We start from the raw sequence: 18,230 nt of genomic DNA, 5'->3' as shown, positions 1-18,230 counted from the left end.
AGGACAAATCTTGGCCAGAAACAGAAACATGGACAACTAGATCCATATATAGTTCCTCTTTATCTAAGGTGTGAAAAGGACGGTATCCATATCAATGAGTCGCCTATCGTTGCCGCAATGCATGAAAAGATGAATACTGATTGCAGTGGCGGGACAGGTTTTAGCACCCCGAGCCAGGAATGCGTAACGGCACCCCAACTGTTAATGCCTGCCGTAGAATTGGTTTACTGCCCTGTGTCCATTCTTTGCCCCCTTGCTCTGCTGTGCCCAGGGCTGAGGCCCTTCCTGCCCACACCTTGTCCTGGCTCTGACTTATCGGTTGTCCTGGAAGGATCAAGGTAAGTTTGGAAGACAGGATAACACTGGGCTGGACAAGCTGATCTTTTTTTTAAAATGATAGATTTTATTTTAACATCATTTCAAACAGTAGCGCATTTCATCTTTTGTGTCAATCTTTAGCAAATGCAATTCAGCAGTGCAGTTAGCCTAACCAGCAGGCTGAAAATCTAACAACATAAAAAAGGCACATTGTGAGCTCCAACAACTACAGTAGATTTACAAGAAAAAAAAAAAAATGTGTTGATCAACTGCCCCCCCCCCCCCCCCCCCCCCGTCAGTATATAGCTGCCCCACTTCCTGGACATCTGATTCCTCCATCTCCCTCTAGTTAGCCCAAAGGGTCAGTGTGTTCGAGTCAAACTTTGGATACAGATCTTGGTCCTGTGCAGCAATGTTTACATTCTGCAGAAGATTGCCAGCAAGCAGGTAGGTTTTGATTTATTGCATTGCAGATCTCATTATCAATAAAGAGTCTGCCTGTTGGCAAAAAAAGTCACATTTAGATATAAAAGTTTAACTAAAGCAAAATGTTTTATGAAGTTTTGGATAGAGTGGGAAGGGATTACAACACTTATTAGGTTGTTAATATTAGTGCTGCCTGCGTCCCCGTTAGGGAGATTTCCCCCCCCACTGTATTCGTCCTGTTTACCATCATCATTGAAAGTAAAAGAAAATCACACATTTTGGGCTGTTACCAGAACAGGAATAGAGGGGAAATCTTCCAACTGGGACACCGGTTCAGGTGACAACCAGGGACCCCCCTCACTTTGGAGGGATTTCCTCTCGCTTCCTGTTTTGGCTATAGGACAGGAAGTGAAGGGAATCTTCCCAATGGGGCACAAAAAAATAAAATAAAACAGACAGCGGTTATAATTCTACCTTACTGTATCCAAATAAAAAAAAAAATTAAGATTTGCCTTTAGATCTACTTTACATTACAGAGATTTTTCTGACTCAACTCAAGCTTTTGAATCACGCTCTCTCTCTCTCTTATTACATGATATCACTAATAGGACTCTAGTTCGTTAACATTGAATCACAGCACCATTATGACATCCCAATAGCACTGTGACATCACAGTTAGAACATGGCATTGCTCTGGTCACTTCCGTAAACCAAGAAAAGTCTGGAGTGTAACAGGATTGGTTGTACATTGTATATACATTGTGTCTACTGACTGACAGACGGGTCCTCTTCAGAAATGTTTGCCATAAATCTGACGATGATTTGACTTCCAGAGGAATTGCTGAATCCCAGTACTTGGAGTAACTTTGCTTGTTGATCCAGTGGATTGCCATGGGAAGGTAGAAGTACCGGGGAGCATAGTCTGATGGCCAGTGTCTGACTCCAGGAGAAGGGAATCCACGTCTCTGAGCGTCACTCAACCCGTATTTTCAATAACATGCTTAGTTTGGCACATTAAATAGTAAATTCGAAATTCACCTTTCTAGAAAAATGACATCCTCCCCCTCCCCCCACTTCCCAGTCACCACTGTACTTATCTATGTAGCTGATGAGCTGTTAGTGCCCAAGCAGCTAGTGCAGCGGTGTGGGGATTGGGGGCGGCCTGGACTCTTCTTTCTGCAGGGCTTCCAGGACAGATCAGAGCAGTTCTGGTTGGTCAGTGCCAGCAAAGTGATCGCTTTGACCAATTGAGATTGCTCTGATCTGTCTCAGAAGCGCTAAAGGAAGAAGAGGGAATTCAAATCCCCAGATTCCTACATTGATAGCTTGTTAATACCCACAAAGCTAGTGCAGCGGTCCGGGGATCTGAAACCCCTGCTCTTATTTCTGCAGGGCTTCCAGGACAGATCAGAGCAATTCTGATTGGTCAGTGCCAACACGGTGACCGCTTGGACCAATTGAGAATGCTCTGATCTGTCCCACAGGAAGAAGAGGGGGGATTTTAAATCCCCAGACTGCTACATTGGCTGCATGGGTAGTGACAGCTCATCACCTACAGAGGTATATACATATGGTATATACCCCCCATACGTCTGGAGGGTTGGGGGTTGGAGGGGGTAGGGTATTCACCTTTTAATTTCTTTGCTGAAAAGGTGAGCTAACCCTTCCTTAGGGCAGGGGTGGGCAACCTGTGACCCTCCAGCTGTTGCAGATCTATGATTGTAATTGGACATGAGACATGTAGTGCCATGATTGTAACTGCCCAGTCTTACAAAATATTGTGCAACATGCAATGGATTCAGGAGAATTAGGCATTGACGGCCACTAAAAGTCCACACCAATGCAGACTTTACTTATGTAAACAGAAGATTTTGTTGCGACAATGATTGTGGGATGGAACGACACATTGGCCGGTAACTCGTGTCTTGGTGAATTGATCCCGATCTCTGGATTATACGGACAACTCAGTGAGGCCAAACGCATTTCCAAGGTTTTGACTCCGGCGGCTTCAAACATTTTCCAATCTTCTCACATCCCGGGGGTGACCAGTTCTAGAAGACAGACAGATCTACTGAGGTCACTCAGATAGGAAGCAGAGCATAAAGAAAAGAGAACATCATTACATACACCAATGATGCTGGAGGAACGATCACTTCTAACCCCCAGGGATGGGATTAGGTCGCCTGTCTCCCCAGGACAGGTTTAGTCCTGAGTCAATGGGCATTTGTTGGCTTCAGAGGGGTTTTGCATTCCCATACAAGCCTCCACCGAAAAACAATGTCTGATTTGGAGCAGTGTGACCTTCTAAAGCAGAGTTAAATACAAAGTTTATATCTACTGTAAATAAAACAGACCATAGTGGGGGTGGGGAGGGCAGCGGTGGTCAACTTGAAAAGTATAGAAGACATTAAGTGTGGGACACACAATAGCAGAACATTTTCATGCATTGCATCAAGTTATGCAGAACATTCAAAATGAATGGGCTGTACTTCAACCCAAGGCACCAAAATGCATACTTAACAACTTGGAGTAGAATAACCCCAGCATCAGTGGCAGCAATGACCCCCAGGATTGGTGTCCGTTGACTTCAATAATAACCCCCTGCACTGGTGTCAGTGAGTTCAATAATAATTCCCAGTCTTTTTGTCAGTGGCAGTACTAATAACCTCCAGTATTGGTGTCAGTGGACCCAATAATAACCCTCAGCATGGTGTCAGTAGACCCAATATTAACCCCTAGTATTGGTGTGAGTGGACCCAATAATAACTCTCAGTATTGGTGTCAGTGGACCTAATAATAACCCTCAGCATGGTGTCAATGGACCCAATGATAACCCTCAGCATGGTGTCAATGGACCCAGTAACAACAACCCCCAGTATTGGTGTCAGTGGCAGTAATAATAACTCTCAGGGTTGGTGACAGTTGACCCAATAATAACCTCCAGCTTTGGTGTCATTGGCAGTAATAATAGCCTCCTGCATTGGTGTCAGTGGACCCAATAATAACCCCCAGCATTGGCGTCAGGGACTTCAATAAAAAACCCCAGCATTGGTGTCCATGGGCCCAATAGAACCCCCTCCCAGCATTGGTGTCAGTGGCAGTACTAATAACCCTCAGGGTTGGTGTGATTGGACCCAATAATAACCCTTAGGATTGGTGTCAGTGGCAGTAATAATAACCCCTAATAATAACCCCCAGGTTGGTGTCAGTGGACCCAAAAAAAAAAAACAGTATTGATGTCAGTAGCAGTAATAACTCCCAGTGTTGGTGCCAGTGAGTGCACCCAACGATAAGCTCTGGCATGGGTGTCAGTGGCAGCAATAACAAACCCAAGCATTGGAAACAGTGAGTTCAGTAATAACCCCCTGAATTGGTGTCAGTGGCAGTAATAATAACCCCCAGGTTGGTATCAGTGGATCCAAAAGTAAGCTCAAGTATTGGTGTCAGTGGCAGTAATAATAACCACCAGCGTTGGTGTCAGTGGATCCAATAATACCCCCAGAATTGGTGTCAGTGGCAGTAATAATTAATTTCTTGTAAGTGGGTGCAACAATAACCCTCAGCATTGTTAGTAGCTGGAAACCCCCCCCCCCCCCCAACACGCCATTGTGAAATGTGATTTTCCCAACAGCCTGGCATTGGTGGTCCATGGCAGTGAAAATTAACAGTCAAGTTTCCTTTTCTTCTACAGGCCAAAAACATTAGGCAACATTATTTTTCATCTCTGTTTTTGATGTTGCAATCAAACGTGAAATGGAGAGAGTATTTTTCTTTTTCGCTATTTGTTACTGACCTATGTGTTCCTGCAGTTTATTTCTTCTGGACAGTTATGAAATCACACACTAGTTGGCGCCATTGGATTAAAAAAAGAAAAAATGAAACTGCTATTCAGACTTGATGGAGAGACAAATCGGGAAAGTAGAAGACTTTCGACGGAAAAGCCCCTGCATGGTATTTCACTCCCAACTACAATCTGAAGGCTTCCAATGGGAGACGGATGTCCCCTGAGCAGCTGCACACTCACCATGACAGCGAGGTCACACACGTTGAGCTGAGGCTCCCCGGGGATCATGGATTCCTTGTGTTGGCGAACGACATAGGAAATCCTTGGCATTACTTGCTGGTATTCATTGCTTAATACACTGCAACAGGCGATAGAGAAGACATTACTGGAATCTAGTGATATAACAGGTAAAGTCTATGACAGGGCAAAAAAACAATACATGCAGTACTGAATGGTGTCAGCCCCGTCCAATTTTCTTTTGCGAATTTAGCCCCCTTGTCCTAAACAGGGGCTACTATGTCAGTTAATTTTTGGTTGGGCTGTAGTTCGGTCAGACTGATTGTATTGTTTTTTCACCTGGTTTTTCCATAAGCTTAAATTGGCTTGTGATTTCTCACTATCACCAGTAGATGTCACTGGTCATAGAATGAGATTTCACAAACAAAAACTAAAAAGTTATGAATGTTTTTTTTCTTTTCCCCAGCCAATCCAGTAGGAGGTTTATGCCACTGGTGCATGCTGGGGGAGGATATAAATATTTGGGACAGGCCAATGCGCTCGTTGTCCTGGGATGAGGCCTGCTGGATGGAGCTCTGTTCTTAGACCCAACAGCCTGTTTTGGGGCCTATTTTGTCCTGAAGGGATCCTGCCTGGTCTGGAGGAAGCTGTGCCAAGGAGGAGGCCCCTTGCTGGAGACGGCCAGGAAGAAGGCTGGGGACTCATTTGGAGGATGCACTGAAATTTTGGAACATGCTTACAGTCTTACTAAATTCATAGTGAAAAATAACTCAATATAACAGTGTGGCGCTAAATCAATATATATATATATATATATATATATATATATATATATATATATACACACATATATATATATATATATATATATATATATATATATATATATATATATAAAAACTCAATAAATAAAGTCCCAGTTCATTCGGCATTATTACCATTTTTGGTTGTCCTTTTTTACTCAACTACAAGATGTCTCTTATGAGCATTTTGCACTATATGGACAATCTAATGGGTTCATTCCTGATTAGAGAGGCCTTGGATACTTTATAGGGGTTGTAGTGTGATGATGTCCGGGCCGGACTCAGCCCTTCCTTCTCTGAGCTGGCCGCTCAGCTGTCAGTTAATTGCCAGCTCCCATCTCTCGCCACAGTTACTCAGCTGTTGATGATATCCTGCTCATCGGTCCTGCCTACTTACGCCGTCCAGTCCAGAGGATCTCTTATGCCCCGTACACACGAGCGGACTTTTCAACATCCAAAGTCCGAAGGACCGAGTCCGTCAGACTATCCGATCGTGTGTGGGCTGCAACGGACTTTTGATTCGCCAAAGTCTGACGGACTTTAGAAATGAAGCATGCTTCAAATTTTCCCGACGGAACTCCGCCGGACCCGGTCCCCTTCGAAAACTCCGCTCGTGTGTATGCTACTCCGACGGACTAAAACCGACGCTAGGGCAGCTATTGGCTACTGGCTATGAACTTCCTTATTTGAGTCCAGTCGTACGTCATCACGTTCGAATCCGTCGGAGTTTAGTGTGATTGTGTGTGGCCAAGTCCGTTCGGCCGAAAAGTCTGTCAGAACTCCGTCGGAATTCCAGCAGAACTCCGACGGAACTCCTTTGGAAGTCTGTCGGACTTAAGTCCGCTCGTGTGTACGGGGCATTACTTTGCCTTGGTCAACATCACAGAGACTATCTCCTGCGATCCTGTTCAAGACTTGCTTTGCTGACATCCCTTCTTCCAGATTCTGCTTGCTGTTCCACTACATTGATCCCTGACTTCTGGCTGACTATCCGTTCCAGTTACTGAACTGGTTATGTTTTGACTACGGTTGTTCTTTTTACTTTTATTATTAAACAAGTGTGATTTAACTGTACTCCTGTCTCGGGCTGATTTCATGGTTTCTGCCAGTTGTGAACTGTGTGGCCAATCCCCCTGAAGATGTCATCTTCTGACGAAATCCGTTAGGTGTGGCCTACACGTGGATGGCTTCCTGAAATAACACAGGACATTTTCACAGGACACTTCTGATGGTATATTTACCAAAACAAAGGGGAGAAAATAGGAGAGGTATAGGGTACACATTCACTTCATAGAAGAATTATACTGAGCACAATTTGTATCTTGCTTGCCATATAACAGGTCAGGCGCCTTGCAGCACTGGGTTCAGTTTCCAGCAGGGACACCATCTGCATGGAGTTTATCTTGGGGGTTTGCCTTTTACTCAAGTGCTCTGGTTTCTTTTCACAATCTCAAAAAAATTCTGGAAGGTAATCCTCCTCCCTCTGTGCCCCCTCCCCCGACACCGCTGCTGCAATCCTCTGTTGCAGCGGGGGGTTAATAGAACAAAAAGAATCTGTCACAGGCTCTCATATGCTCATCCTTTCCTCCCAGCTACTCCATTCATAGAAGCTGAACTACAACTTGTATGAATGAAACACAGTCTATAAACGGAGGGGGTGGATGATTGATAGCCCCCCCCCCCACTCCATTCATAGATCACGTTTCTTCATAGAAACTCTAATACGGCTTCTATGAATGGAGCAGCTGGGAGGAAAGGACGAGCATATGAGAGCCTGTGACAGCTGCCTTGTTCTATTAACCCCCTGCTGCGTCGGAGGATTACAGCAGCAGGGTCGGGGGTGGGGACAGGGATGGGACAAGGGGTGGGCAGGAAGGGCGGCTGTCCTGGACACTGTGGTATCATGTGAGGTGGGGGGGGTGCCATAAGGAGATGGGGGGGGGATTTGTATTGAAAGGAGAAATTTTGGAGGCAGCTGGGGGTAAGTATTTTCCTAGGAATGGAAATTTGAGGTGGTGCTAAGAGTGTTGATTTAGGGAGATTTATGTAGGTAAGGGGGGAGATCATTTGTGCTAAGAAGGGGAATTTGGAGGAATTTGTGCTAGGAGGGGGGGATTTGGAGGAATTTTTTGCTAGGAGGGGGGATTTTGAAGTGGGGGGGATGTGTACTAGGAGGGGAAGTTTTAGGAGTAGAGGATTTGTGCTAGGAGGTACATTTTTTGGAGGGAGGAGCATTTGAGCTGGGGGGGGGATTTGGAGGATGGGGGGGGGCAGAGATTTGTGCTGAGGGAGCATTTCAGCAGGGGGTGGATTTGTACTGGAAGGAAGGGGAATTAATGCTTAGGGGGTGATCATGCAGATTAGTGCTCAGGGTTTTTGTGGGGGGATTTTTGCAAACAGATAATGCTCATGAATCTTGGGGGGGGGCGCAGTTTGGCATGTTCGCCCCGGGCTCTAGATGACCGTGTCCCGGCACGGAGGGAGGAGGATTACCTTGCAGAATTTTTTTGGATTATGAAAAGAAACCAGAGCACTTGGGTAAAAGGCAAACCCCAAGATAAACCCTTGGTTCTGTTAAACCCACTCTGGATGAATAGGGGGGGGGGGGCTGCCCCCCGACCTCACTTGGGAACCAGTCAGTGCTCATTCACAGTAGTGGTCGAGGGATGAGATGGTAAAACCCTGCAGTTGAACTCTGGATCTACCACCCCTAAACCGGTCTTCCTTTAGCTGCAGAGGCCAGGGGGGGGGGTTCTCCACAACATGAGATGATGGTGCTGTGTGACCTCCTTACCTTATGGGGTACTTCTCTCCAGGGTCCCGTCCCACGTGGAACAAGAGCGGGTTGAGGTCATGCTCGACTTGGTCATGGGTTGTAATTCCAGTTATATTCTGTCCAGGACAGAAATTAATACCCTGCATCCAAATACACACAGCAATCATTACTACAATATTAACCACTTCAGCTCCTGAAGGTTTTACCCCTTCATGACTAGGGCATTTTTTGCTATTCAACACTGCACTACTTTAACTGGCAATTGCATCGTCATGCAACGCTGTACCCAAATGAAATTTATATATATTTTTTCCCCACACAAATAAAGTTTTTTTTTTTTTTTTTGCTGGTATCACCACTGAGCTTTTTTTGTCTTTTATCATATTAACAAAAAAAAATACCAAACATTTTGGGAAAAAAATAATTAGACAAAATCGAATTTCTTCATAAATTTAGGCCAAAATGTACTCTACTACATGTCTTTGGAAAACAAAAATCCCAATAAGTGTGTATTGATTGGTTTGTGTGAAAAAGTATAGAATTTACAGACTATGGGATATATATTGAAATTTTTATTTATTTGTGTTTATACTAGTAATGGCGGCGATCAGCGACTTATAGTAGGACTAGGAGTGTGTAGTCCGGCACTTACTGACACAGGGTGGCAACTGACTAAATTACATCTAGGACTGACGTCTTCAGTGACACTAATACAGCGATCAGTGCTAATAATATACACTGTCACTGTACTAATGACACTGACTGGGAAGGAGTTAACATCCAGGGGCAATCAAAGGGTTACCCTGGGTGCCTAACAAGTGTAAAGTGTGTACGGTGTGCTGCTTTTACTCCCTGCTTTGCAGGGAGAAAAAAAAGCAGCCACGCTGCTGCTTTCCGTAGAGCACTGTGTTGTTTACCAACACAGAGCTCTTTTCCGTCATTCGTTCAGCAGGTCCCGGCCATAAATCATTGGCCGGGAACCATTGATCGGCTTGTGCTGTGGCGAATGACAGTACAGCAGGGGTACGCATGTGCACGCCCCTACCCAGAAATGCTGGATCACTTATATATACGTGATCCAGCACAGTGGAGCTGCAATGTAGCAGTAAAGCTACACGAGGCAGTCCAGGAGTGGTTAAGAACCTACATCTCTTAGATCAGGGGTCTCAAAACTTTCTAAACAAGGGGCCAGTTTACTGTCATTCAGACTTCAGGGGGGCTGGACTGTGCCCAGTTGGAGTAAACAATGCCTCATCTTTGGTGTCAATGGAGGGAATAGTGCCTGATTGTCGGTGTCAGCGGGAGGAATTATGTCCCATTGTTGGTGTCAGTGTGAGGAATAGTGCCCTATTGTTGGTGTCGGTGGCAGGAATTTTTCCCTATTGTTGGTGTTCATGGTAGGAACAATGCCTCAGGGGCCGGATTAAAAGCAATCCAAGGGCCACATCCAGCCCCCAGGGCCACAGTTTTAGACCACTGTCTTAGATCATCAAGAGAACAACGGGTCCCTGACAGTTTATAGGTTGGAAGTTGTAGTTCTTTAACGTACCTGAGATAGCTCTTCCCAAGAGTTTGTCCAGGTCCAGTAATGAGCCTTGTATAGCCCCAGTCGGACTGCCATCATCTCATTGCCACGATAAAAGAATATTGGCCTAAAGGAGGAAAAAGGGGAGTGAGATAATGGCGTCGGGGAAGTAACATTCACAGCTCCAGTCATAGTAGAAGTTTAGTTAGACTGGCCTTTCTCAACTGTTTAACATAGAGAAACCTTGAAATAACTTTTTGGTCTCAGGGAACTTCTAATAATATTTACTGTACCCACAACTGTACATTGATAGGATGGTCAATGGAAAGAATGATCCTTACATTTGAGGTCAATGGGAGGAATACCCCCAGTTACTGATAGCGAAAAGATCATTGTGGTCAGTGGGATGTTATCTGAGAGGAAGAAAATACTTATTGCTCAAGGAACCCCTAGCAACCTCTGGAGGAACCCTAAGGTTTCATGGAACCCTGGCTGAGAAGGGCTGAATTAGACAAAAGGGATACTATGACTTGGAATGGCAATGCAGATCAAAAATTATGTAAAAAGTTGCCTATGCGTCTCAGATGTTCTTCAAGGAAGAGCTATAAATAAAACTCACAAGTCCTGAAGGCAACCATGGCCACCAATACTCATAGCCAAGGACTTTTGGATTGTAGCCCAGAGGAAGCCCAGGCAGATCTAGACCATCACTTTTAGACCAGTCTTTCTCAACCTTTTAATATGGAGGAACCCTTGAACTAACCGTCTGGTCTCAGGAAACCCCTGATAATAACAACTGTATATACAACTGTACATTGATGAGATGGTCAATGGTAAGAAAAATCCTTACATTTGAGGTCAATGGGAAGACTCCCTTACTTACAAATAGCGAAAAAAGATCATTGTGGTCAGTGGGAAATTCTCTAAGCCCCTGTACACACAGTCGGACATTCTGCCAACCAAATCTGTTGGATTTTGTCCGATGGATTTTGTCTGAAACTGTTGCATACACACAATCGGACCAAGTTGTCGGAAAATCCGATCATTCGGAACGTGATGACGTTATTTCGTTACGATGGGACTACGTTCAGGCTAGTAGCCAATAGCTTTGGTGTAGGAATTTCATCTGAGCATGCGTGGCACTTTTTTCCGATCGGAATTCTCTACACATGATCTGAGTATGTCCGATCGGACCAGTTTGTCGGAAAATATTTCCAACAAGTTGGAAAATTGGGTCCGACGGATATTCCGACGGAATCAGTCCGATGCATACCACACACAGTCGGATTATCCGACAACACGGTCCGATAGGACACATTCCGACGGATTCTCTGACCGTGTGTACAAGGGCTAAGAGGCAAAAAGAAATTACTTATTGCTCAAGAAATCCCTAGCAACCTTTGGAGGAACCCTAGTTGAGAAGGGCTGAGCTATACAAAAGGATACTATGACTTGGAATGGGAATAGTTTGTATGCAGAACAACAATGATGTAAAAAGTTGCCTATGGGAAGAATACCCCACTTACTTATAGTAATAAAGATCATTGTGGCCAGTGGGAAATTATCTGAGAGGCAGAAATTGCTTATTGCTTAAGAAACCCCTAGGAAGGAACCTCTGGAGGACCCCCAGGGTCCCATGAAACCCTACTTGAGGAGGGCTGAGTTATGCTGCGTACACACGATCGAATTGTCCGGCGTACTTAGTCCGGCAAACAATCTGGCAGATAGTCCGGTGGACTTTCTACCGAACGGACTTGGCCACACACGGACACGTGGAAAGTCCGGCGATTGCTAGCGCGATGATGTACAGCACGTACGACGGAACTAGAAAAAGGAAGTTCAATAGCCAGTAGCCAATAGCTTCCTTTTCGTACTTGCTTCTGAGCATGTGTCATTCTTAGTCCGCCGGACTAGCATACTCACGAACGCATTGCCCACTGAAACCCAAGTCCGCTGAAGCCCACACACGATCGGATTGTCTGGTGAAATGCGGTCCGGCGGACTAAGTCGCTGGACAATTTGATCATGTGTACGCGGCATTAGACTAAAGGAGTTCTATGACTTGGAATGGAGACATTCCATGAAGACAGTTTGTATGCAGAACACAAGATATGTAAAAAGTTGTGTATGCTTCTCTAGCGCTCTACAACAGGCCTTCTCAACCAGGGTTCCCACAGAGGTTGCTAGGGGTTCTTTAAGCAATTTCTGCCTCTCCACAATGATCTTTTTAGCTATCTGTAAGTGGGGGATTCTTCCCATTGATCTCAAATGTAAGGATCATTTTTACCCTTGACCATCCTACGAATGTGAATGTACAGTTGTAGATACAGTAATTATTATTAGAGGTTCCCTGAGACCGTAAAAGGTATTTCAAGGGTACAAGAGGATATATGTTTCCAGTGAATAAATCAAGACTCCCTGGAAACTGGGGATTTTATTGTACCGTGTATTTTTTAAAAAAAAGTATTTATTAAAATATTATCCATACACTTAAAAACACAAATAATTTACAAAAATGATGTACAAATTTTATAACACAGTGGATCGACACGTTTCGCCTGTACGTAGCTTCCTCAGGATCCACTATTCATAATAGTATATATGGTAACTGTCAAACAAACAAATCAACACATAATATAGAATACAAAATCATATAATGGACCCACAAGAGAGATCCCGCATGGTGCAAAAAAAAAGATCAAACAATTCACCCTGTGTTTTTTGTACCTTGCGGGACCTCTCTTGTGGGTCCATTATATGATTTTGTATTCTATATTATGTGCTGTTTGTTTGTTTGACACTGGGAAAGAACTGGGAAGTACCTCTGGAACATCTCACCTGTCAGTAACTTTGCCCTTGAGTATGACGGGTGATAGGTCAATGCCATCTATAGGCCTGTCCTCAGGGGGATCTATTCCTGCCAGTGCCAGGCTGGTGGTGAAGAGGTCCATGATGTTGCTTAGCTGGTGGCTCACCTGTGAGACAAAATATTAATCAGCTTCTTCAGCAGTGTTGGGGCTTGTTCTCATATGCGGCAGCCATTGCTGCCCTTTTGAAAAGCATAAATCCTTGGTTGACCACATATCGGAGGTTGGTTTGCAGGTAGTTGGGAGGCAATATATCACCTTCTCATCGCCTGCATTAATGGTCGCAGCATAGGCCCATGAACTCTAATGGGTTACATTCGAGGGCGGTACTGCCCACTTAATGTATATGTGCAGCGCTTGCAGGATGTGTGCAAACCCACACTTACTAGAAGTGCAAGATGAATTTCATGCTCAAAAAAATATATGTATTTTGGTTGTTGTATGTTGTTGTATGTTCTTTGGGTTAGGCTGATAGTTTTTTTTAGGTGTTCTGCCTTACCTGTTGTGTTGTATTGTTTGAGCCGGGGAATGCCCCAAGGCTATGTTCTGTACTTTTTTCTTTTAAAACGAATAAAAAGAATTTATAAAAAAAAAAAAATATGTATAAAAAGATATAAAACACTAACAGTGCCGACAATCAAAAACATCCAGAATGAAAACAAATGAACACGGTCTCTTTCAAAGTGCTGGGTGCTCCAAATAAAATGCGTAGGTGCTACAAAAAAATTGCAGGTGTGCGTGCCACACTCCCCTCTTGTGACCCCACTCACCAAAATTAATGGACCCTCAGCTTTGCATTTCGGGGATCAAAGGCGCTGTGATCTATATGATCTGGATTATCAAGATTGGATTAGATTCTGAGAAGCCTCTCCATAAAAGGTAACCTTGGGGACGTTCAGAGTAAATTGACCATGCTCAAAAAAAAAAAAAAAAAACGGGAAAGAAAAAAGGAACTAATAGTGAAGTCCTGTTGGATATTGAAAATTACACAATCTGGGCGCCACTTACGAGTCGAGTACACAGGAGATCTGGCTCTATTTCGGCAGCGCTAGTCCCCACCTATCCCTTGATGGCAGCATATATAACGGCAATGCTGCAGGTGGGCACTGATTAGGCTGCAGGTGGGCACTGATTAGGATGCAGGTGGGCTCTGATTAGGATGCAGGTGGGCTCTGATTAGGATGCAGGTGGGCTCCGATTAGGCTGCAGGTGGGCTCCGATTAGGATGCAGGTGGGCTCTGATTAGGATGCAGGTGGGCTCCGATTAGGCTGCAGGTGGGCTCCGATTAGGCTGCAGGTGGGCACTGATTAGGCTCAGGTGGGCACCAACTAGGCTGCAGATGGGCACAGATCAGGCTGCATTGATGCTCACTGACCATTATTTTGCTTCGAAGTGGTTTATTTAAAAAAATAATATTTTTTTTCCTGAAACTTCCCTCTTAAATTGGGGCGCATGTTATATGCCGATAAATACGGTAATTGTAATTAGTAATTGTAATGACTGTAATCCCACCCTGTTATATCACACATGGCCACTAGAGGGAGGATACACACATTTGTATAGGAAATATAATAATCAACATATGGAAAAGTAAAACTCAAATCTCAAAAGAACTTTTCCTCACTCAATAATAATAATAATAATAATAATAATAATAAAAGATTTGGTTGGAGTTATGTTTAATTCTTCCCTACACATATAGTTAAGTGATGCACATATGAAAAATAGAACCTCAGTCTCACCTGCCCAGGGGGTAAGTGTCCCGGCCACCAGGCAATCCCCGGAACCCTCATACCGCCCTCAAAGGTTGTCTGCTTCCCGCACAGAAAGGGAGAGTTGCTTCCCCCTAGAAGATTTTTGGAAGGCACATGATAACCCAAACATGAGTAAAATAAATCCAGTCCTTTGTAATCAGAGTCCTCCCGCTGGCAGCGCTTTCACCATTACTTGGATATGGAAAAGCGGATGCTGTACTTACAGTATTTAGGGAATTTGTATCAGTGGATGAATGGCACCTTAAAATGAACAATCCTAGAATTCTGAGAAATGGAAAATTCATTTTATGGGTAACTTTGTGTACATAAAACAGCCAACGCGTTTCAGGGTGTTTTGCCCCCTTCACCAGGCCCCCTCTCCACCTTGTCCAATCAGAGAATGCTTTGCTTTCATTGTAAAAAAAGCTAAACATGATGTGAATGGCGTCCATGCTGAGCGGACGACCTTTTTGTATTCAGAATGTATTAGGAGGCCACTCAGCACGGGACCCGGATGGAGGTAAAGATGACTGGAATAGCAATGTCTGCTACAGTGATTTCCAGCTTCCAGGGTCATCATCCAGGTAGGGGATATCTAGAGTTACATCGGTGGACTAATGTAAATATGTATATTATATACCATGCCAGGAATTCTTCTTTAAAAACCACTTGCTGAGTGCCCTATAGTACTTTTACTGCTACAGGCAGGGGGCAGCTGTGGGCAGGGATTTCTTCTCACTTCCTGTTAGGCTATGGGACAGGAAGTAAAGGGAAATCTCCGCAATGGGACAGGGATGGCAAAAAAAAGTAAAAAAATCTGACAGGGATTATAGCCCTCCTTTTCTCTATCCAAAATGAAAAAAAAAAAAAAAGTTTTGCCCATAGTTCTTCCATAGTTCTGCCCATAGTTCTACTTTAACCGCATGCCGACCAGTCGCCGCAGTTGTACTGCGGCAGCATGGTTCGGCTGCGCAAATCTAAGTTATGTTACATCGGTAACATAAACGGTCACTAAGGGGCGCGCGCCCCACTCACTCCCCGAGCTGATGCGAGTGCCTGGCGGTCTAAATCTCCGCCGGGCTCCCGCGATCGCTCGGGGCACACGGAGAACCGGAGAACACACAGTTGCCGGTTCTCTGAGCAGGGAACTGTCAGATTGTCTGTCCATACAGAGTACTTTTGCGCAAACCAATCAATACACGCTTATTGTGATTTTTTTTTTTACCAAAAATATGTAAAAGAATACGTATCGGCCTAAACTGAGGAAGAAAAAATGTTTTTTTAAATATTTTTGGGGGATATTTATTATAGCAAAAAGTTAAAAATATTGCTTTTTTTCAAAATTGGCGCTCTTTTTTTGTTTATAGCGCAAAAATTAAAAACCGTAGAGGTGATCAAATACCACCAAAAGAAAGCTCTGTTTTTGGGGAAAAAAAAGGCGTCAATTTTGTTTGGGAGCAACATCGCTCGACCGGGCGACTGTCAGTTAAAGTGACGCAGTGCCGAATCGCAAACAGTGCTCTGGTCTTTGGCCAGCCAAATGGTCCGGGGCTTAAGTGGTTAAAGAGGAGCTCCGGGCTCCTTCAGAAAAAAAATTGAAGTCAGCAGCTTCTATTATATACTGTACTTAATACTGTAGCTGCTGACTTTTAATATTAGGGCACTTACCTGTCCACTAATCCAGCGGTGTCTTCACCCCATGCCGATTTTTTAATCCACCACCATCTCCACTAATGGAAAGCGGCTTCACTGCCGGTACCCTACTGCGCATGCATGAAAAACATTGTGCTTTGTGAATGGCCCGGCGGTGGGGACCAAACTTCTGGCTGACTTTGCCACAGCGAGATCAGCCAGAAGTGGGAGCGGGTACCTGTATAACACCAGGTACCCTGCCCAAAAAAGGTGCCAAATGTGTCAGCGGATGGGGGGGGGGGGGGGCAAACAAGCAGAGCTTTCCCTTTTGGGTGGAGCTCCGCTTTAAAGCAACACACGGTAAACACAAAACACTGTCTAGGCACACAGTTAACTCTTTGATCGCCCTAGATGTTTAATCCCTTCCCAGCCAATGTCATTAGTACAGTGACAGTGCATATTTTTCATAGTTGTATTAGTGTCACTCACTCCCAAACAGTGTCAATTAGTGTTCGACATTTTGCCGCAATATCGCAGTCCCGCTGATCGCCACCATTACTAGTATAATTTTTTTTTTAATTATATAAAAATTCCAAACATATATCCCATCGTTTGTAAATGCTATAACGTTTGCGTAAACCAATTAATATATGCTTATTGAGATTTTTTTTTTTTTTACCAAAAACATGTACCCAAAATCTAATGAAGGAATTTGATAAAAAAAAAATATTTTCATTGCATTTGTTTTATAGCAGAAAGTAAAAAAAAAATATTTTTTTTTCTTCAAAATTGACGGTCGTTTTTTGTTTATATCGCAAAAAAATAAAAGGTGATCGAACACCACCACAAGAAAGCCATTTGTTGGGGGAAAAAAAAATTACATCAATTTTATTTGTGTACGTCGCGTGACCACGCAATTGTCAGTTAAAGTAACGCAGTGCTGTTTCGCAAAAAGTGGTTGGGTCATGAAGGGGGGGGGGGGGGGTAAATCGTCCGGAGGTCAAGTGGTTAAATATTAAAAATATGACGAAGAAAAAAGGATTAGATTGGGGGTGTCAAATATAAAATAAATAGGACATTGGCTGATCATAGTTAGACTCACTATAACCACTGAACCTATTCAAAGTGAGCTATAAATGTTCTTTCATGGTTTATAAGTAATCAGAATTTGAATAATATAAATTGCTACATAGATATAGAATTACTGTAATATTAAATTATTATTACATCTTATACATGTTGCTATATTTTCATCTACATTTTATATATTGTTTTATCAACAGCGGATATAAATAGTCTACACACCCCAGTTAAAATGTCAGGCTTCGATGGGTTTACTTCCTCTTTGTTTCCCTGCAAAGGCAAAGCATAATGGGCTACTATGCATCCCATAGTAGCCCATTATGTGTCACTTACCTGACACAGGAGCCAGTGATGTCCCCGATTTCCTCACCGGCTCGAAGCGTCCATCTTTCTTCCGGGGTCACGGACGCCGACTCTGTGACTGGCCGGAGTCGCATGATGTCACTCCCACACGTGCAAGCGGAAGCCGCTAGTCACGGCATGTGGTTTAATAAAAACGGCACGCCGTGACCCTTCTAAAGTGCGCATGCGCCGAGTACATGAGCCGGCGCATGCGCAGAAGGAATCCTCGTACGGGAAATTGTAAATATCTCCTAAACCATGTAGGTTTAGGAGATATTTACAGCACCTACAGGTAAGCCTTAATCTAGGCTTACCTGTAGGTTACTAAGGCCCCTGTTCCAGCTGAAGAAAAAACAGCCCCAAAGCATGATGCTGCCACCACCGTACTTCACGGTGGGTAATGGTGTTCTTTTGGTGATGTGCAGTGTTGTGTTTGCGGCAACCATATCTTTTGGAATTATGGCCAAAAAGTTCAGCCTTGGTTTCATCAGACCATAATACATTTTACCACATGCTTTTGGGAGACTTCAGATGTGTTTTTGCAAAATGTATCCGGGCTTGGATGTTTTTCTTTCTAAGAAAAGGCTTCCGTCTTGTCACTACTCCATAGCCCAGACATATGAAGAATACAGGAGATTGTTGTCACCACACAGCCGGTACTTGCCAGATATTCCTGCAGCTC

At 44.0% G+C, this 18,230-nt stretch overlaps 1 protein-coding gene across 1 annotated transcript in view; it reads right to left on the bottom strand.

Moving 5' to 3' along the window:
- Positions 1-382: 382 nt before the first annotated feature.
- GALNS (galactosamine (N-acetyl)-6-sulfatase) overlaps positions 383-18,230 on the bottom strand; it is a 29,001-nt gene continuing 11,153 nt past the window's right edge. Inside the window, exons 9-14 of the mRNA XM_077451874.1 lie at positions 14,480-14,583; positions 12,708-12,844; positions 9,894-9,996; positions 8,363-8,484; positions 4,769-4,886; positions 383-2,795 (exon numbers count right to left, since the gene is read on the bottom strand). Of these exons, the coding sequence (XP_077308000.1) occupies positions 2,709-2,795; positions 4,769-4,886; positions 8,363-8,484; positions 9,894-9,996; positions 12,708-12,844; positions 14,480-14,583 (671 nt within the window). The 3' untranslated portion in view covers positions 383-2,708. The remainder of the gene's footprint in view (positions 2,796-4,768; positions 4,887-8,362; positions 8,485-9,893; positions 9,997-12,707; positions 12,845-14,479; positions 14,584-18,230) is intronic.

Source organism: Lithobates pipiens, unplaced genomic scaffold (genome assembly GCF_037356315.1).
Source record: "Lithobates pipiens isolate NorthernLeopardFrog02 unplaced genomic scaffold, aLitPip1_a1.2 Scaffold_10, whole genome shotgun sequence".
NCBI classification, from domain to species: domain Eukaryota; kingdom Metazoa; phylum Chordata; class Amphibia; order Anura; family Ranidae; genus Lithobates; species Lithobates pipiens.
Note: the sequence above shows the minus strand (reverse complement) of the source record. Positions and strands in the feature narration are given on the sequence as shown.